Here is a 21288-nt window from a genome sequence, read left to right as displayed (position 1 = left end):
GATCTGTCTCAGACCCTTTCCTTTCCTGAACCCTCATGTGTTCTTCCCCCCACCACCCATCACCTGTATACTTGTGCCTGCTTTCTCCAGGTGGACATCAGCTGAAGGAGTCAAGGCAGGGAGCCAGTTTTCTGGATAGCTCCTGCCTCCAGGGAGCTGGATTGAGTCATCCCCACCACTCACCTCCACTTCCCCATGCAGCTGCAAGCCACTCTGAGCAGAGAAAGCAGCATCTGCACACCGGCTGTCCCTAGCCCAAGGAGACAGATATTCTATATGCAGCCCTGAGGTCCAGGCTAAGGCCCACTGTTGGCTCCAAACCAAATTTCCAAATCGAGTTAAAGCTCAAAATGGGCCAAAAATGCTCAGCCCAAGAGAGGGATTTACAGAGCGTTGCCCAATCCATGGGTGTTAAGCTGACAGCGCCTTCCTCACTGGATGGAGGACCAGTATGGAGCAGACCCTAGAGCTACTCTCAGACCCCCAAGTCCTCTCTAGGATAGGGAGAGTCTGCCCTAGCCTCACCACCCAACTCTGCAGTTCTCAGGGGCTCTCCATGTGCTGGACCACAGTCACTGTCCCTGACAGCCAGCTGGACACGAGGGAGTCTCAAGAATGGCCAGTGGGAGAAAACTCTGCTACAAAGTCTGCTGAGCAGAATTAATTTTTTGCTCTCTCCCCCATTCCTGCACTTGGAGTAGCACAAGGAGGAGAAAACAAGCACAAAATGTTGCTTTGACTCGCCTATAATTTCCCCAATTACCTTGCATCCCTGGAAAACACACTTAGAAAAATTCAGCAGCACCCCCCTCAGTAACATTAAGAATTTGCACAACATAAAGCATTGACATGACTGCACTGAGGCCTGAACTACATACCCTGTGATCTCAATATCCAGAACAAGGTGATCATTTGGCTAGTGTTCTCTAGTGAGTGACAAGAGCCATATTGTTTCTGGTTTGTTTGGGGTTTTGTTTGTTTGTTACTTAAGTCCCCTTACCATGTTTTGTTCATGCCACACCAAGAAAAGCCCCAGATGTTCAGACCAGCTGAGAAGAACGGCATCCTGGGCCAGTGAGAACTCAGTGGTTCACAGGAAATCTGCAGAACTAAACATAAACCTGGGCTGAGGGCCCCATGCCACACAATCTGCTAAGGTGAGTAAGCATTGCTTCCTTTCTCTTCCCAAGGCTATTGGTGCTGGTTGTTACTGTGGTCTTGGCTCTCTCTCTCTCAGGTTCTTCCTGCTTCTAGCTCTTTATTCAGCTGTCTTCCAATGCCTGGGCAATAACTTTTGTGGGGATGAAAAAGCCATGGCACCATCTAATTTATCAAATGTCCAGGGGGCCTAAGAAAAATACTCATCTCCATCTGGCAGATAGAGGGGTATCAGGAAATATGGAACTGGGGTATGGGCAGGAATTTTCTTTCAGGTCATAGTTCTGCCCCCAGAATCCCATGAGATCTTAAGAAAGTCTCCTTCTCCTTCTAGTCTTCAGTGTCCTTAGTCTCTTTGGAGGGAGGCCAAAGGACAGAAAAACTCTGAGGGACCCAGAGAGCTGCCCGGTTGGAAGAAGATGCCGAGGTAAATGGAGCCCACCTATTGACTAATTGGTGAGGCTGTTGTCCTGGCTAAGGGGCGAAGCTAGAACCCTTCTCCTCAGCCCTTGGAATCACGCAAGTAGCCAGGTTCCCTAGACCCACATGGAGGTTACAGGGAAATACAAGGTAGGAGAGCCCAGGCAGGAGCCCTTTCTTCCAACTCTGGGGCTCATGGCAGACATCCTAAGTCACCGCATGTAGCAAACTGCCCAGGGCAGCAAGCCAAGCTACACCTAGGCTTTTCTCTCACCCTGCAATTTGCACTCCTCCGTGAGGGAAGTTGGCTAGCACGGCCCAGCCCTGCCTACTCAGTGCAGGCTTCTACAGGACAGAGGTCCAGCCAACCAGCCCTGAGGCAGCTGGCATGTTCTATGACTTTGTCTGAGCCATCTGAAATTTTAGGGTCATAAAGACTAAATCATCATAACTCTCTGAGAGTGAGAATGGGTGATAATCTCCACATCCTGGGATTCTCACCATATTCCTTGAGTTGCTAGTCACTTATTGTCACTAGTCCCTGATTATCCTATGCTGTCAATGTTTCAATGACAACCACATTGTCCTCCCTGCCTTCCTTCCACCCTGGGAAACAAGGCTGGAGATGTGTTTGAGAATCAAGCAATGGGAAATTGGGCTCCAGAGAGACAGGTGGAAGGCAAGTGGGGAGCAGAGGATTGCTCACCCACACGAGGCTAGGAAACAAACTAAGCCAACACCTTCCAAATCCTCCCTTTGGTCCCTTTGACTCAACTGAAGTCCCAACCATGAGGATTCCAGAATGTGCCTCACAGGCATCCCAAGACCCAGGTCCTTATTAAACATTACCATACTCATTTGGGCACAATCAGAAGTTTTAATCATCTTCCTTATGGGCAATATCCCCTTATGGGGATAGATCATTTCCAGATGTGATCCAACATACAAAAAAAAAAAAAAAAAAAAAAGCACACTCATTGATTAACAAATAATTTCTAGATGGTGAATACACGTGACTAGCAATTCCCAGTTGCAAGTTCCATCAAATTTTGTTTGAGTGGTAGAGAAAGCCAGGTGTACCCCCAGAGAAGTCTATATCTTTTCAGTTGAGTCTATCTCTTTCCCAGGCTGGCTCCAGGTACATCTGTTTCTGACCAGATCAAAGAGACGCTGGAGAAAGAGCTCTGGCCTTTACCAGATCCCCTCTCCCACTTTTATTGATGACTTCCCACAGCCGCCATGTTTCAAGGCAAGGGCAAGAGTAAATGATACATGGAGGAGGAGTTCAGAGCTGCCAATCAAAAGAAAGCTGTCAGTCCATGCTGTACAACAAGCTGCCTATGTGAGCTTCAGGAAGACACTTCAACTTGTCTGTTGTGTTTATTCTTCATTCAGCTATTTGATTTACAAACATTTTTCAATCACTTATTGTCACTAGTCCCTGATTATCCTATGCTGTGTATGCCCTTGCCCACAGTAGACATTGCTAATCAATGGCTGCACACTTTCCCAAAGATCCTTCACTTGATGCACCAGGCACCCCCTAAAAATCTACTTTTGCCTCGGGTAAGGACTCAGTACAAGTCTGGTAGGACTTGGTGTCCTCAGCCGAGCTGGCAGTTCAACAAAAGAGGCATATCCAGGCACAGCTGCTCCAGAAGGCAGCCTAACAGCAAAGCCACAAGGCAGTGGGAACTTTAAGATTCCAGAAAGGGAGGAATTTGGGCTTGGTGTTGGATCCTGACGTAGGAGCTTATGAGTCCAAAGAGGGGGGTGTCCATTCTAAAAAGAAAATAAGAAAACTGAGAATTTGGAAGGATGACCCAGAGCCAGTCAAAAAGCCACTGGACTGGCTTTAGCTCTAAGCAAACTTAGCACTGGCAGCTGACTCCTGTGCACATGGGGACCCACTCTGCTGCTTTCTGTGGCCTTCCAGAGCCCCTACAGCTCCCCTAGATGCTCCACATTCCATCAGTTAATTGGTTTGTTCCTTCCATTCTGCGGCAGCAGATATCACGTGACATTTGCATTATTCTCAACCCTCTTTCAAGGGGTATCAATTCCTCCAGTGACCGTAAGTGATTCTCCGTTCCTGCATGTTTCACGGGGCCACTGGAAGGGCAGATGCGCCTATCAGAAAGGAAAATGTCTGCATCTTGGGCTGCAACCAAGCCACAACTTAATTTCCTCCTCTGGCTGCACTTCTTGAGAAGTAAATATGAAAAACGGGGCTGGGGTGACTTTGTCTCAGATAAATAAGCCACACTCTGTAGCTGGACAAACAAGGTTCTTGGCTAGAAATAAGATATTCTTTGGCTGGCATCTCCAAAACGTGACAGATTCTTCCCAGATGCTATTTAAAGCATGCTACAAGCTATCCTTGCCTCAATGCATTGCCTACGCCAGACTAAAAATCAGGTAGCGTGCAAACGTAGCACAAGCAATGCTGACACTGAAAAACCTAATGTTTTCCAAGCACATGCTAGAGAGCAATCATTGGGAGAAGCATTTTGCTGGCGTTTTCTCACTCAATGCTCACTGCAATCATCTGAAGTTGGTGTTATTATCCCCATTTTATAATAAGGAAACTGAGGCTCAATAAAGTCAAGCAAATTGCCCAGAGACATAGTTAATAATGGATGCAATAGAGGTTTGAACTCAAGCCTAACCTCAAGAGGCATGGTCTTAATTGCCAAAGGCCATGTCTATGGGCTCTCTGTCCACCCCTCTCCTGGCCACCCCATACCCAGAGGGTCCTGGCTGAAGCTTGTCACCATGACAACAAGCACTGATCTGGGCCACCATGATTCAAAGATGCTCAACAAATCAGAACTTTCTGTACTCCTGGGAAGTCTGGTGGCCATTTTCCACAGGTGGAGACCTCTGGCTGACAGAGGGGCTTGAATGCCAGATCTCAGCCTCGGTAGAGTTGTCATTGCTCTGAGAGAGAGACAGGCATGTTTTTGATGAGCACAGAGCAGGCTGAGAGGAGGTATGTGGCTGGTTACTGTGTCACAGCAGGGAAGGAAATGCAGTGTGAAGGCCAAAATATAGACAATTGACAATGTGTTACTTTTACAGCCAAAAGCCAATGTTTCAGGCAAAGCAGAAATTCTATATTGAACACACCCCTCTGTCAAAGCCCAGGATGATGACTTTCAAATGCAAATATAAAATAACACACAGAAATTTGTCATGGATCTCAGTTAATGACTCTCTTTTGCCCTCCAGATATATCCATTACCACTGGCAGGCATTTCCAGCCATGATTTCTTTCCAGCTTCTACATCTCTACATTAGGCCAGTTCTTCATTTCCTGCAGAACAGTGGTCCTTATCCTATGGGCCTGGTTCTATATCATATCCTAGAGCCATAACAAGAGGTCCATGAGGCTGTTTGCACATTAATGCCTGAAGCTTTAGTATGTCTTATTTCGAATAAATGTTAACTATCTTTTTAATGCATATTGATGCTACTATCACTGAAAGACACACATTTATTTCAAAACTTTCTCAAATTTGTGGTAACTTAGTTATTAATTAACTTTTCAGTTAATTGGATTGTGAAAGTCCATCAACTATACTGTGGGGTTTTTGAAACGTTTTGACATTAAAAGGGAATCCTTATAATCTCCCAGACACTGAAGTTCTTCTCAGATTTTCTTTTCACAAATTATTTTATGGACTTCAAAGGGTGGGAAGGAAATCCTTAAAGCTACAAAAAGCACAGAGGACACCTGTGGTTGATTGCAAGAATCAACACCATCAAAGGTGGCTTCTCCCATCAAAAGGTGGAATCTATGTCTTCACCTGATGATTGAGTTTGGCTAATAGAACTCAGAGAGCACAACATTACAGAAGGTCCAAGCCTGGGCCTCAAGAGTTTTGTACACTTCCATAGGCTCCCCTGGGACCTTGCCACTTCTGTAATATAAGAAAGTCTGGCTTTGCCTGATGGAGGATAGGAAAGCAGCTTGTAGGGCCCTGCCACCTCTGGGGACACTATATTCTTGACCTTGGCTAACAGTGACCCCTGTTGTAGTCAGCTTGGGCTGCTATTACAAAATACCATATACTGGATGGATTAAACAACAAATATTTATTTCTCACAGTTCTGGAGGCTGAGAACTCCAAGACCAAGTTACTAGCAGATATGGTGTTTAGTGAAAACCTGCTTCCTGGCTCATGGGTGATGTCTTCTCATTATATCCTCACATGGCACAGAGCAGAGAGGAGGGAACCAAGCTCTGTGTCTCTTCTAACAAGGGAACTAATCCCATTCATGAGGGTTCCACCCTTGCAACCTGATCCCTTCCCAAAGCCCCACTTCCTAATACCAGCACATTGGGAGTTAAGATAACAACATACGAATTTGGGGGGAGACACAAACATTCAGTCCCTAACACCTCCTAATGAAAGAGCTGTCACAGTTGCCAAAGGAAGGGGTCTGAAATTTCAGAATGAAGTTAGGAGAGTTAACTGCACTTAATTTTTGGCATCTCCTACCTGTTTGCCACACTCAGGCTAGCCAGACAGGAGATGCTGCTTCAGCATCTGTCCTTCTTCCCCCAACTCTTGTGTATTTCACCCTGTGTTCCTCATGAACATGAGTTTATTTCATTCTCTCATTCCTCCTACTGGGATTTCCATTTTGACCCATTCTGCCTAACTAAGGTTGAGATTATACCCAACCATTTTCAGAAACAGATCTTTTTTTCAGACCTTTTTCCATAATAGTTAAAGTCCCTAATGCAATGGTGAGCAAAGTTTCCCGGGCCATCTGACCACTTCAGGAGTCTAGGGTCCCTGGAGAGCCAGTCAACAATACACTTAAATCTTCTAGTTAAATCAGGTCAGAATTAGTAATAAAGACACATGTTAAGAAGATACATGTTCCCATATTGTTATGGTCTAAATCATCTCTACAGTCACCTGTTGTAGGGGGTAAGAACCAAAAGACAGTCTTCCTAGGGAAAGGCTCATCCTCAGATTACAATGCTCAGTCTCTGGCCCAGATCTTAATCTAGGGCCTTCTCTTTTGACTATTCCAAAAGCTCCTTTTCCTCTTATGAGGTCACTGTCCATCAGTAAATACTTGAATCAAGGAACCACAAAATTTGGGAACAGGCTTCTGAGAGAGAAAATCAGAATTTAAATGAAGTTTGCTTTAGTCCAGAACCCAAGTAGCTGGGTGGGCCAGCCACCCTCTGTGGGACCACTGCCAGTCCAACCTAGTAGGGTCTGGCCTCTTGCTGATACAGAAAATGGAGGTTTTCTTTAAAAAATAAAATAAAAATTTCCCTCAGAGCAAACCTGTATACTGGTTCCAACTACCATTCTCAAGACACAGAGGCTAGGAGTGGAAAGTGACGCTTTTTGTCCATCCCACTGACTGCCCTGGTAACAACTTCCAAAAATTTGGATTCAAAGATATTTTGGGGGTGCCAGAGTGGCTCAGTCAGTTAAGTATCCAACTTTGGCTTAGGTCATGATCTCGCGGTTGGTGAGTTTGAGCCCAGTGTCGGGCTCTATACTGACAGCTCAGAGCCTGGAGCCTGCTTTGGATTCTGTATGTGTCACTCTCTCTGCCCCTCCCCCACTTGTGTGCTCTCGCGCTCTCCCTCGCTCTCTAAAATAAGTAAATAAGAAAGAAAGAAATAAAGAAAGAAAGAAAAGGAAAGGAAAGAAAAAAGAAATGTATTTTGGTTATTTTCACAATAATATGGGCAGCTACTCCTAGGAAGGAGTAAGAGCTCACGGCCAAAGGAAGGAGTGTCTGTGTCATAGTAATTGTCACCATGTGTGTCAATTCAGCATTATGTGGGACCCTGGGTGTCCCCACAGCCCCCGCAGGTCAACCCTATCAGGTTCTGCTCACTGTAGCATTAGCATAAACTCTTCATCTGCCATTGCTTCCTAGGGGTGACCCCTGACTGTTCACAGGAAAGTGTCAGCTCAGACACTGCTACCACCTCTCACAGAGACCTCAAAGCTAGCTCAGGTCCAGGTTATGACAAGCAAGAGATCTTTTGAGACCAACCAACTCTGTGCACAGACCTGTCCTGGGTGCTGATAAGCAAAGAGAAGAAAAAAATCATCATCATCACTATCATCACCACCATTACCACCACCACCACTGCTGCCACCATCATCATCATCACCATCACCATCATTATCATCACCACCACCACCATCACTATCATTATCATCATCACCATCACCACCATCATCGCCATTACCACCATCACCCCACCACCACCATCATCATCACCATCATTATCATCACCACCACCACCATCACTATCATTATCATCATTACCACCATCACCCCACCACCACCATCATCATCACCATCATTATCATCACCACCACCATCACTATCATTATCATCATCACCACCACCATCACTATCATTATCATCATCACCACCACCATCACCATTACCACCATCACCCCACAACCATCATCATCACCATCACCATCATTATCATCACCACCACCACCATCACTATCATTATCATCACCACCACCATCACCACCACCACCACCACCACCATCACCACCACCACCATCACCATCACCACCATCACCATCACCACCATCACCATCACCACCATCACCACCATCACCACCACCATCATCATCACCACCACCATCATCATCACCACCACCATGACCACCATCACTATCATCACAGTCACTATCATCACCATCATCATTACCATCACCATCATCACCCCCACAAAACTTACATAGTGATCACTACATGCCAAGGAGAGTTCAGTATTAACTCATTTAAGCCATAGCAACTTTATGGGACAGGTGTTAGCAATAGCCCTCTTTCACAGGTAATGAAGTTGAGGCCTTGAGAGATTAACTGGCTCAAGGTCACCAGGTGCTAATAGTAAGGCTGTAATTCCACCCCAGGCAACCGACACCTGTGTCCGTGCTTCGCCCTTCTGGGGAATGATTTCCCATGAAAAGAAATGGACTTCCTGCCCTTGGGATGGATGGAAGGTTGAGACCAGCACACAAGGAACAAAGTGAGAGCAATACAGCAGATGGCTGAAAGAGGGATGAAGGGAGTAAGGACTGTAGCAGGCAGAAAGATAGCCTACTGCTAGAGGAAGCCTCTCCACCTTCCAGCCACAATATGGTAAAGCTTCTACTGGGTCAGGCACTGTGAAAGTCCTGGGGATATCATAATTTCTCTTTAAAAGTTGCCACCTGTATCACACTTTGTCCTGAGACATCACACAGGATATAATGACTGAGTTGATCCTAAGCTTGTCCTATTGAGAAGAACTAAATCATCCTCCCAGAGCACAAAGCAAGCTTGGTGCTTTTTGGAGTTTAAAACAGGGAAGGAACAAGGAGGGTGGGAAGAGGAAGGGGTTTAGGTTGGCATTCATGGGACCCCCCCACCACCACCACCTCACCAGGCTACACAGTGGACCCTTGACTAAGAACCTAGCTGACCCATCAACTTCCTATCACAACTGTCACTCCCTTGCTTGCACAAAGATATTTCCAAAGGACCCAGGCCTACACGTTCCTAAGGAAAGGTATTTCATATCCTTAAAGCCGAGCTCCATTTCTCTGGATCTCAAAACAAAGTTGAGAAGTTGGTCTTAGATTCACGAGCAGCTCTGAGAAAATAGGACTTGGGATATGAGTTGCCAAAAGAAAATCCAGACCAGGAAAAACAGTGGCAAATGGTAAGTGCCAAATAAAAGAGACTGTGAACTCTTGAAACTCTAATCAGCCCTTTGAGAGATAAGACAGTAATTAGCAAGCTAATTGGAGCTACATGTTATTTAGTGCTTAATGTTTACCAGATTCTGTATTAAAATTTACACACAAAAAAAAATCATATTTAATGCACATTTAACACTCACAACCACAGCGCAAATTCACCTAACTTGAATAAAGTCTGACTTTTTGGCTCTGCTTTTAAGAGGACCATCACATTCAAAGGAACCTCTGTGGAGCCGTTAAAATGATAGAAGAACAGACTCCATCAACACTATAGTCCCTCAAGGAAATACCAAAGTGGCATTACTGTCCTAACGCACAGGGAACCTTCTTAAAGATTGTCTTTCCCCAGTTCCCTCTCTTACCATGGCTCACATGCTTGACAGATGCCCTGGAATCCTCTTTCTTCCCTCAGCCCAGAGGGAAAGAGACTCACTCCCAATTAAGTCTGCATGACTCTATCTCCTCTGCTTCTCTGCCCTGGTTCCATCTTTGTTCTTCAGCCAGCACCTGCCATTTGCAATGGAAATCCTACAAGGCTCCGTGTTTTACCCTTACCCACACCCCCAAATCTGGGTAATAAAGACCCCAAAACTATTAGGCAAGGATAGCAGACGCTTCTTAGCCAGCAAGGGGAGGGAAGGGGGAAGGTAGAGACAGAGTTTTGGTAGCGTTTTGACCATCATAAATGAATTGTGAGCCATAATTTACAGATAAGAACGAGGCTCAGAATTAAGTACTTTTTCAAAAGAAGCTAGTAAGTGGATTTGAACTCAGGTCATTTGCAAACATATAATAAAAAGCTACAAATAGCTGCCACTATCCAAATGCTATTAGTTCATGTGAAATAAATGTGCAGTTCCTACCACTCTTTCCTGGGTTGATACACAAAATATCCTTTCCTGTTTTTTAATTTTTTACCTCTGGGATATCATAGACACAGAGACCCACCTACTGCACACACAAGACCTGTGCAAACACACTCACCACGACCCACACTCACGCATGAGAAACATTCCCACGACCTCACCTACTGTGGGGGTGAAATCTCAGGCTGCCTGTATGCTGGCCATTGGTAGCCTGCTATTGGAAATGGCTCCTGAGAATCCAGCATTTCTGCATTTACCCTTCTCTGCTAATTTGCAAGGAAGCAAATTCTTTTCACCAGCGTAGAAACAGCCCTAAATATGTTTGTGCTGCAGGAAAGGAGGCAGCTGACCAACATTCAATTACTGGGGCCAGTGCACGCAGGCCAACCAGCTGGGGCACATCTTGCTACCCACTGGGAATAGAGAAGGGAGGGTGGGGGTTGCTGCCTCAGAGAAGTGGGGTTTCTAAAAATAACAAACACTGTTATATACAGTGTTCTGTTATATATGACAGAAGTATTTTGAAAAATAATGATTAATTTTTTTTTTCTCTTTTGCATTTCCTCATGCATGACATGTGCTTCAGCCAGCTAAGGTATACACTAGTTGGGTGGGGTGGACTGGGGGAGGCTGGTATGGTTATAGCAGGAACGCAGAGAGAAAGAGTTCACGCTCAGCTCATATTATTGAAATATGATTTCATAGTAAGATGATAGCCTGAAAGCTAGGCAATGGCAAGAGAGAAAAGATGTTCTAATCACTTTAGCTTCTATTCAACATATTGACAACCAGGCAGGCAGGCAGCAGTAGTTACTGAGCCCTTCTCTGTACTATTCCAGAAGATTTGTTTTGTCTTTAAGAAACTCAGGGGACAGAGGCACACCACAACCAAATGAACAGAGGTAAGATAATACTAGGTGTCGATAAGTGCTATGAACAAGATAAAATAGGGTAATGGGATGTGGGATGTGTGTGTGTCTGTGTCTGCATCTGTGTCTGTGTGTTAGAAGTGGGCAGAAGGCCTGTTTTACTTAGGGAGTTCAGAAAAGACTTGTTGTGGAGGTGACATTTAACCTGAGATTTGAGAGATGAGATAGCAATCAAGCAAAGATCTAAAGAACACTGTTCCAAGGAGAAGTAACAGCAAGTGCGAAGGTCCTGAGACAGAAACAAGTTTAGAAAATTGGAGAGAAGGACAGAAGGTCATTGCTGCTGGAGTATTATAAATGAGCAGAATGGAGAAATAGGGAAAGGAAGATGTTTGCAGAGGGTAGATTCTATAGGGCCTTGAGACTAAAGCAAATGATTTAAATTTTATTCTTATTACACTAGAGATCCATATTGTTTTAAGCATGGAAGTGACACGATCTAATTTATACTTTAAAAAGATCACTCTTGTCACTGTGTGGGGAAAATATGTCAGGTTTTCTCAGCTACTGACCTTTTGGGCCATGTGATTCTTTGTTGGGGAGGGTGGGGGGACTGTCTTGTGCACTGTAAAATATTGAGTGGCATCCCCGGCTTCTGTCCACTAGATGCTAGTGGCACCTTCATCACAGTAGTGATGACCGAAAATGATTTCCAACATTGCCAAATGTTCCTTCGGTGGGGAGGGACTGACCCCAGATGAGAACCTCTGCTCCATGGGGATGCAAGAAGTCAGAATCCCAGCTAGCTTTCTTAAGCTATACTCTACAAAATAAAGACCACTCAATTTTGTTCATTTTTGACTTTGTATTTGCGTTTTACTGAAATACATCCTCTGTGCATAAAGTGGGACCAACTTGTGACTCCATGCCTACCTTTCAATCTGGCAGTGAATCAGAAACCCAGGGGCCAGGTGCTTCCCTTGGCCCTGACCCTTGCTTTAGAACCTGAGTGAGGTTCTTTACCTCTCTGGATCTTCCTTTCTTAGGGAAATGAAGGGATTAAACCTCAAGCTGTCTAAATCGTCCAGCTCCACCCACCTGGGCTTTGAAGAATGAACAAGGTGTGAGAGCACGCTTCCCACTCACCCTCCATAACTGTACACAGTGCGGGTGAAGACAAAACCAGCCACCCACTCCCTAATCCTTCAGTCCTTAATTCTTTGACCTTCAGAAAACGTTGGGTCCACTTCTCTTCTGGCTGTCATTCCTAGCCCTGCAGAGTTGGCCTTGGGGATTAGGACTGGTAAGGAGCAGTAAACCAGGAAGCCTTAAGAACATTTCCCCTGGAGGCTGGGAAAGCACATCAGAAGGAAGGACCCTGTTTTCCTTCTTCCATTCTCTCAGCGCTTCGCTGAAGCTGAAGGGAATGACATCACAACAAAACAAAGTTGCCAAGACATACTCTACAATAATGTCCTCACATGGTTACATTTTCTGCAAATTATAGCGTTTGGAGTATAAATCAGAGTAATTGTTTAAATCAGAGTGACTGTTGAAACAGATTTCCAGTGATCAAATCAAAAACGCAATCATTCTTGTGGTTCCTCCGGTGCTTGGAGCCCCACATACTTCTGAAACTGTCGGTTGTCAGTTACACGGACTGTTTACATTAACATGCTGCCCTACAGAGAAAATATATATTTTAAGAAGAAAATGTGAATCCAGGGTTACAAGAATGTTTCTGAAACAGCTAAGTCATCTTGTTTCAAGTAAAACCAGATGTTTGCATCAAGAGAAAGCCAATCATTTCTTTTAATTATGCTCAATGGTCAGGCCACCAAGAATACCCACATGTGTACACATGAGCCGGTGGAAATCAAAGGCTTTGTGACAGAGAAAGCAATCAGCAACTCCCAGACCACCAAATGGCATCCCCAGCACCAGCTCTGGGCACTTTTTGAGTTCCGTCTCTGAGAGTCTTGAGCCAACATACCAAGTAAGGGCAGGCTTAGGGATGGATTCTCTAATCAAGGCTGAAGTTCACAGAAAATGCACCTCAACAGTTAAACCGTCCTCTTAAGTGTCCTCCCAGGACACTTCTCGATCACCAAAGACTCAGGAAAGCACATAAAGGCAGAGCCCATTCCTCCTGTCTTATCCTGAAGGAGATAGATACATTTGGGGTGATGGGGGGTTGGGGAAGGTGCCACGCCTGCTTGCCTCCACAAAGAGTGGAGGAGCCAGAGTTCACAGAAGCTTACCTGTTAGCTTGGCCTCTTCTCTGATGCACCCTGAGGTATGATGACCCTGGGGAAAGTTGTCCAAGTGTCTGGCAATGACATCCTGGACAGGTGGGCACAGGGGAAGGCTTTGTAAGCGTCAGCTTCCCCCTAAGGTCCAGGCACAATCTTAGAGAAGGTCCACTCTCCTAAGCAGACATCACTGCCTACAGGGTGTCTTTCCTGGTGGAGTCACAGAGTCTTGATCTAGGAAGATCCTTTAGTCAAAATGTCCCCCACAGCCAAGGAGAGTGGCCATGCCTTTGAGACATTCCCCAAACACAACCACAGCACCTGAGCCTTCCCCCAAGTAGATGGCAGGTCCTGAATATTTGTTCTAAAGGATACTGAAGAATCTAAGTATTGCTCCTACAGTGCTATAAAAACATTCCTTTTAAATCTGTTCCCCAAACTTCATTGCGTAGGTACCAGCCTCACAGTATCACCACATACTATTATTACTTTTCTTTAAATTAACATGCCTTTTTTTTGTTTTTACTTAAATAGCTTCTTTAGTCTTTTCCTAAAATATTCATGAAATCAAACTAAGATGTGTTAGTTGTATATCCTTTTAATATGTGTTAAAACAAATAAATTCCATTAAAATAAATGTCATTAATGGGGCACCTGGGTGGCTCAGTCGGTTGAGTGTCCACTTCAGCTCAGGTCCTGATCTTGCAATCTGTGGGTTCGTGCCCCACGTTGGGCTCTGTGCTGACAGCTCAGAGCCTGGAGCCTCCTTTGGATTCTGTGTCTCCATCTCTCTCTCTCTTTCTCTCTGTCCCTCCCCCACTCATGCTCTGTCACTCTCTGTCTCTCAAAAGGGAATAAATGTTAAAAAAAATTTTTTTTAAATGTCATTAAGTACATTTCCACAAAATATATACCGTTAAATAAATTTGTTAAAATAAATATATGCCATTAAAATAAAAACACTTATCCATGTCTTGGCTAAAATCATGTCACATGTTGCCATTGCTACTCACCCATAGCTGTGGGAAATACAGCTCTAAATTATTGTGTAGAATTCTAGTGTTTCTTCCAAACTCTGAATCAATTTCTTTTGATACAGGTATCAAGGCCATACCTGTATCCTTCCCCATGATTCCATGAGCCCTGAAACCAGCTTCCAGCATGGTGTTTCCTGATTGGAGGATTAAAGCCCCTACTTCATTTGTTCCAAGAAACAACCACCATTTCCCATCAAGAGAATGAAGAAGGGACACTTCTCCATGATTCGTCATGACAGGGTGTGGACAAGAACTCAAATACACATTCTAATGTTTTCTCAAAGTCTTCACTTGTAGAAATAGGGATATTTCTATTTTTTTTTCTAAAGGGACCAGCATGGGAAATTGTAAAGGAAAGCAAATCTTCTTTATTATCTTCTTAAGCAAATATTATTATTAAACTTATTAATATTATTAAAATAATATTATTTAAAAATCATTATTAAGGATTCTGCTTTGAACTCAGCCTAGAAGTCAGAACCATGTGCATGAAGCAGGCCATTTGGTAATCACTTCTAGGCTGCGGTAGACTGGTGATGTCCTCAAAACAAAGCCATCATGGGGATTCGTGAAGTCAGAAGACAAGTGAATTGTTTAAAGATAAAACACTCCTACTTTAGACCCTCAGATCCCCATAAGATGGGGGTTTAATAACATAAATGACTGTTTTGAAAAGTGCTTTGACTCCATTTTGCCAAATGTTTATTTGGGTCTTTCCATCTTATCAGTTAAGTACCCAGACTTGGCTCCAGGCCACCTATCCTGTCCAATAATAGTGGGATTCACACATCCTATTGCTTCGCACAACTCTGTGACGTCACAGCCCAGAAGCGTCACCTGAAGTACCCCTGCTGAAATTCCACCCACCCATTCGTCCGTTCAACCTTCTAACAAACAATTGTTCAGTACCTCTTAAATGCAATGATCCAAGGTATTCGCTTTGGAGGATTTGAGGATGCATTATCTTGCAGACAACTGACCTTTTTCAATGCAGAGACAGTGCCAGGAGCATTTAGTCTTCTTAATTTACTAGAAGTAAATCTCAGAACAATACAGCATACTGTTTAAGTAAGAAATTTCTCAGAAAATCACTTCTCTTGCAGGAGGTTGAGTCAACGACTGAAGGGAATTTAATTAGAGCTTTAAATGGAGATGCAAATAGGTTCTGATACCAGGAGAAAAGGAAGAGGTTGAGGCAAGTGGCAAGACAAATAAGTTGCATGCCATAAACCTCCAGTCTCACTCTTAGCAGCTCCAGAAAACCCTGTTCAGACCCAGCAGATGCATCCAGAAGACCTGGCAAATAGCAAAGTACCCTAAAGCAGGTGGACCCCATCAAAACTTTGACTACCTGGTAGGTCCCCTGGGAGGAAGCCTCAGCCCTCAGTGCCACTTGCTGTTTCTGACGTTTGGTAAAGACACTTGCAGGGAAGGAGACCAGCTGTGGGCAGTCAAGAAGAGACAACACCATCTTAGGACCCAGAGGCCTCATGGCTGCCCACCCCAGAAGCACCGACCTTCAACCTGGCCACTCCAGGCAGAGCCCTACAGCGAACTCCTGCTGCCGATGAGGCTGGTGAAGGCTGCTACCCTAATCCCATGGCCTAAAGCCTTCCATAGCCCAACTTCCCACACTTTGAAAGAGTTACTCAATATTCAAAGGTCTGTCCTGTCCACTGTCACACGGGAATATTTCTCGAGGCAGGGGACTTTAAGGACACCTCACAACGCACACATTGAGGTACTATATACTCCACCTGGGAGTGAAGCTCACCTTGCCCCTTCTCACAGGCAAACAGAATCTGGAGAGCCACAGGCCAATCAACAAACCAAGTTGGAAGTCAAGGGCTGCAGCAAGTTACGGATCTCACCGCCAGAGGGCAGCCCTACACAGGTGCGCAGTGTCTCTCCCCATTTGTGAGAGGAGAAAACTAAGGTTGGAGGAGGGTTTAGCAACACACACAAGAAGTACAGGATAGATCCAGGCCCAGAACCCCAGCCTCCCACCTCCCAGCCAGCACTTTCCCACTTGCCCCCCAGGTGTCAGGAAAGGGATGTTTTGGATGGTTTATGTATCTTTATTTACAGTCAATGAAGTTGGCTGGTCAGAGCTTCAGCATCTCTCCCCACTCCCCATGGGATCCCCCACAATCCCTGGGATGCCCTAACCTTTTTTTTTTTATCTTGAACCACGGGGAGAAATACATTGCACATTGCAACCCTCATTTAGTATTCTATAGATCATACACAAAACTGAAACACATTTTTTACAAAGTAATACCTATATTCCTAAGACAACTGTACTTGTCCTATGTCTTTTTTTTAATGTTTATTTATTTTTGAGAGAGACAGAGACAGAGAGAGACTTGGAACACGAGTGGGGCAGGGGCAGAGAGAGAGGGAGACACAGAATCTGAAGCACGCTCCAGGCTCTGAGCTGTCAGCACAGAGCCCGACCTGGGGCTCAAACCTGTAAACCACAAGATCATGACCTGAGCTGAAGTCAGATGCTTAACCGACTGAGCCACCCAGGCGCCTCCTATGTCTTTTTTTTTTTTTAATGTTTGGCTACATTAACTTCACTGCCCACGAATTGGTTGCCAGTCCTAGTTGAAGGCTGGCCTGAAGAATGGCCCTCCAAGGAAAGTAGGACACTCAAGTCCAATGTAGTGTCATCCCTTGTATGACCTGGGTGTCACAAGAACTTAGGAGGGTTTCTCCAGTTGAAGAAGGAGAATAACAGGCAAACCTTGACCTAACATTCAGCCTCACTCCGTCCGTGGCATTCTGCCATTCATTCCCTCAGCAAACATGAAGCCACCACCAAGAATTCAGCCCAGTCCTGAGCCAGCCCTGCCAGACAGTGATTCCTACCTGCAGACATCCCTGGGGCCAGCCTTCCCCTGCAGCCTGCAGGTCCTAGAAGCCATGTAGGGTCCCCATTCAGAGGCTCTGTGTGAAAAAGAAGACAGGGATGCAGGGGAATAATCTGAGGCCAGAGGGTCAGAAGATGCTCACAGCCTAGGGGCCTCACCAGGCTAAATCTGCAGCAGGAAGTTTTTGACTGGAGGCCAGAACCTCAGGGGAGGAGCCCAGAGGCAGAGCCCCCAGGATGTTCCCTCCTGTAGCCAAAACATGCCTCCCCCAGACTCAGGCAATAGCCCCCTCCCCCTGGGGGAGGGCACAGCTAATAGATCTGCCCAGAAAGTGCTTCCTGACACTCTGCCAAGTATTTCACTTGCTCAATTTCATCCCCTCACTCCCAGCATGTTATTTTATGAAGGAACTCAAAGGAGGAGACATCTATCACTGATCAACCCTCAAGTGATCTTTCAGTCCATCTTGAACCCAAAAGCGGTTCTCAAATCCAGTTCCCTGATGTCTGGGAAGATTCCTGGTGAGGTCCCACCATGGGACTAAAGCTTCCAGCGTCATCTCTGATGGGGCAAAATGCAAGACAATAAAGAAAATTCTCCAAACCCTGACTCGGACAGGGAGCCCTAGGGCCAGGGCTCTGCCCCCTGAGGATGCTGTTTCCACCCCCAGCATGGGCCAGAGTCCCTGACTTCCCGTCACCTCATGGTTCTGCAACTGTGGCCCCAAAGAGAAGAAAAATGACTCCAAAAGAGTTGAATCAGTTCATTCAAGTGGTATTTATTGGGTGTCTATAGGGTACAAAGCAGTGAACTTAGCATTGAGGGAAGGAAGATGATGAGTTCACCCCAGTCCCTGACTTCAAGTTTTTCCAGTCTAGTTGGAGAGCTAAGCCAAGCATTGGCTTGGGTAACACCCTGGCAAGGAGCCTCCTGGCCTTGCTGGTTCCCACTCTGTTCCCTCCCTGAACCCACACTTCACTCACCTACTGTAGGATTGCATGTATCCACTCACCTGGTTGCTGCTCAGATAGAGTGTCACTCCTTTGTGAGCAAGTCAGAGACAGGCTACCTGCTGGCTATCAAAACGAAGGAAAGGGCCATGAGGCAGCTTCTATGAGGTGGAAAAGGAAAGGAGTGGCTTCAGCTCTCGGGTCTCCAGAAAGGAACACAGCACTGTGGACAATTTAATTTTAGCCCACTGTCAAACTTATATAGAACCAGGAGATAATAAATCTGTGTCGTTGTGGCAATCTGTTATGGCAGCAATAGGAAGCTAATGCAGATGTTGGCCATTTCTTTTGGAGCCAGTACCCTGTTGACATCCCTCCTCTTCAGAGCAAGAGGAGAGAGACATCATTATATGGGACAAGGCAGACTTCTCTGGAAAGCCAGCTCCACAAAGAGAATTATCTAGTTTTAGTGGGGAAGGAATCAGGAGCTGGTTCTTGGAGAGAGAGAGGGAGGTGTCCAAGGGAAATGTGAGCTGGCAGAGGAAACAGATCCCTAGCCCACCCACATGCAGCCCAGGAGCAGGGCACCTGCGGTTATGTGCCCGGGGAAACGTGGACAGGGAGCACCCTAACCCTAGAGGCCCCCATACAGAGCAGGCACGCAGCTGCCAGTGGAGCCGGCAGCCTTCTAATGAACCACGTGGCCCTGGGCAAGAAGCCACCGGGGTGGCAAGTGGTCACATGTGAGGCCCCCGGTTCTCCCATGCTTCCCCTTGGTTGCAAAGCCATGAGGTTCTGATATAACACAAGAGAGGAGGAGAAGCCACGAAAAGTGACAGATACTATACATCAACTATGTCCAGGGGCCGTTTTACTAGATTTAGTTGTGCTGTCGGAAGATAGGGAATTATGACCTCTCTTGTATGCCTTCACAACCCCTGAAGCCCTGGACCAGGCAGGGCCCAGGAGTGACAGCAGGTACAGGGGTAGCACTCTCCTTTCTGCCCTCTCTCAGACCAGACTGGCACTGCTCACACCTCCCCACCCCTCTCTGCAAACAGGGCACAGGGTGGGTCATCGGTCCTTTCAAAGTCCATGACCCAAAGGCAGTTCATGAGTCCTTAGTGAGTAAGTAACGCAGAGGAGGGTGAATAACTGAGCTCTGACTCTGAGGCACATTTAACTTCAACCATCATAGCGGCAGTGCTGGCTCTGGGGTGAAAGGAGCCTCACGGAACCAGGATGGCTCCTGTGGTCATCAGCCACCAGCCCTGGCCAGCTGCACCCAGACATCATCACACTGGTCCACGCTGCCTCTCTTGTGCCACTGCTATCACTGGGGACCCTGGCACCCAGTCCCTGCCTCCCTATGTCATGTCACAGCCACACCTTCTGAATACTGACCCCTCCTTAGGGCATTATCCTGGGGCGGGGGATGGGGGGAACTGGGCATCCATTGCTGTTCCCAGAACCCAGAGCTTCCTCCTGCCCCATCCAGACTCCAGAAATCTCCTTCAAGACCTGGTGGGATGGATGATGGGGAGTGTCTCCTTCTTTAAGTTTCCTGCAAAATGTCTCTCCCTCCCTCTGCCTCTGTCCCCCCTCCCTCATTCTCTCTCATCTCTCATTCCTCTATCTCTTTCGGTCTCTCCCTCCCTCCTTTTCTCTCTCTCCTTAAACCCTCGAGGCTCTAGCATAATCTTGTCAATGGTTTTAGACATTTCGGAAACAAAATCCAGGAAAGAGAGTGTCTCACAGATGACTTGTGCTTTCAGACAAGCCACAAATCTCCCCTGAGGAAAGAAGCCCACAGGCTGCTAACTGCTTGAAAAGGGGATGGAAAATGGCAAAATACAGGGAGGGACAAAAACGTAATTAAAATGTTAAAAGGTTGCCCTGACACAATAAAAATAATAGCCATCTTTTTGCAGCTATTTATTTAATAACTCGTGACCCAGGGCCCACTCTGTGCCAGAACGGTGGGTGCTGGGGTACCGTGGTCCACACAGAGGCTGGGCCCCTGCCTTCACAGGCTTTCCTTCCGGGAAACTTCAGACCACAAACTCTTAAAGAAACAAGGAAGCATCCATGCCATGCAGAGGACAGGGCACTCAATGGCCCAGAGCTGGTGACTGCATTAGACGGTAGGGCTGGGTGGGGGCGCGGGGGGCAAGGTCAGAGGCGGCCCCTCTGATGTTTACACCTAGACCCGAATAATAGATCACACAGATAGAACAGGACTCACCTTTTATGTGCTGAGCACCTTCCGTGTGCTGTTCTATTTAATTCCCACAGCTGACCTATGGAATCTACCTTGTCTCCATTTTACAGATGAAGAAACTGAGGTTCTCAGAGATTAAGTTTCTGGTCTGAGATAACACAGCCCGCTGCAGAAAGCAAGGACCAGACAGATGTGCAGTCTATCTGGCTCTAAAGTCACATGTCCCCTACTCTGCTAGGAGAGACTAATTGCATCCCTCTTGGAATTTTCCCAAATGTTCCAGACAGAAATTTCTTTCCCACTAGGTGCTGACATTTCAATCTTTCCTCCTCGGTCCCCTGGAAAGGGCGACCTGCAAGGCGGTTTCCATGCCCACTACCGCCTCTCATGGGAGAGGACGAAGGTGTCCACCAGCCACCTGGACTGGCCTCGCTCTCGCTGCCTGCCGCCCTTCTCACCGGGGCGCTGGCCTTCTTGCCCCTTCCCCTCGGACCCGGACCGTCCCCCCGGCCCCACCCCCACCCCCTCCTGTGCAGCCCTGTCCCACAGGCCGGTAGCTGGGACAGAACTAGACCAGCGTGCTGAGAGGAGCCTCAGGTGACTGGCCAGTGGTATTGAAGCCTATTTTTATTCACAAAAAAAAATCTGTTCTGTATTTTATTCAGCTTTGGGGCAAGGAGAGGTCAACTCTCTTCACCTCTGCTGTAAGATGAGAATACGGCAGGAAATGAAATGACAGGGAAGCCAGCCCAGGAGAGGGAGAAGGGCAAATTACAGGGAAATTAAAAACCTGTGTTCAGATCAGAGTGGAGGGTGTCAAAGCTCCCCTTTCAGGGGGCCCTCCTCCCCAGGCCGCGGGCCGGCTAGATGCCTCGCTTGACA

General features: G+C 46.4%; 1 protein-coding gene across 12 annotated transcripts in view; it reads right to left on the bottom strand.

The window, feature by feature from the left end:
• Positions 1-21288, bottom strand: part of LOC132689692 (uncharacterized) — a 157388-nt gene that overhangs the window by 39933 nt on the left and 96167 nt on the right. For all 12 annotated transcript variants that reach the window (XR_014137391.1, XM_081795163.1, XM_081795164.1 and 9 more), the window contains 3 exons: positions 18248-18311; positions 17234-17311; positions 13332-13413 (listed from right to left, as the gene is read on the bottom strand). Coding sequence is in view for 11 of the 12 variants with exons in the window: in XM_081795163.1 (XP_081651289.1) it covers positions 13332-13413; positions 17234-17311; positions 18248-18311 (224 nt within the window). In the remaining variant the exon portion in view is untranslated. The remainder of the gene's footprint in view (positions 1-13331; positions 13414-17233; positions 17312-18247; positions 18312-21288) is intronic.

This window comes from Panthera onca, chromosome A3 (genome assembly GCF_046562875.1).
Source record: "Panthera onca isolate mPanOnc1 chromosome A3, mPanOnc1 haplotype 2, whole genome shotgun sequence".
Lineage (NCBI taxonomy): Eukaryota > Metazoa > Chordata > Mammalia > Carnivora > Felidae > Panthera > Panthera onca.
Note: the sequence above shows the minus strand (reverse complement) of the source record. Positions and strands in the feature narration are given on the sequence as shown.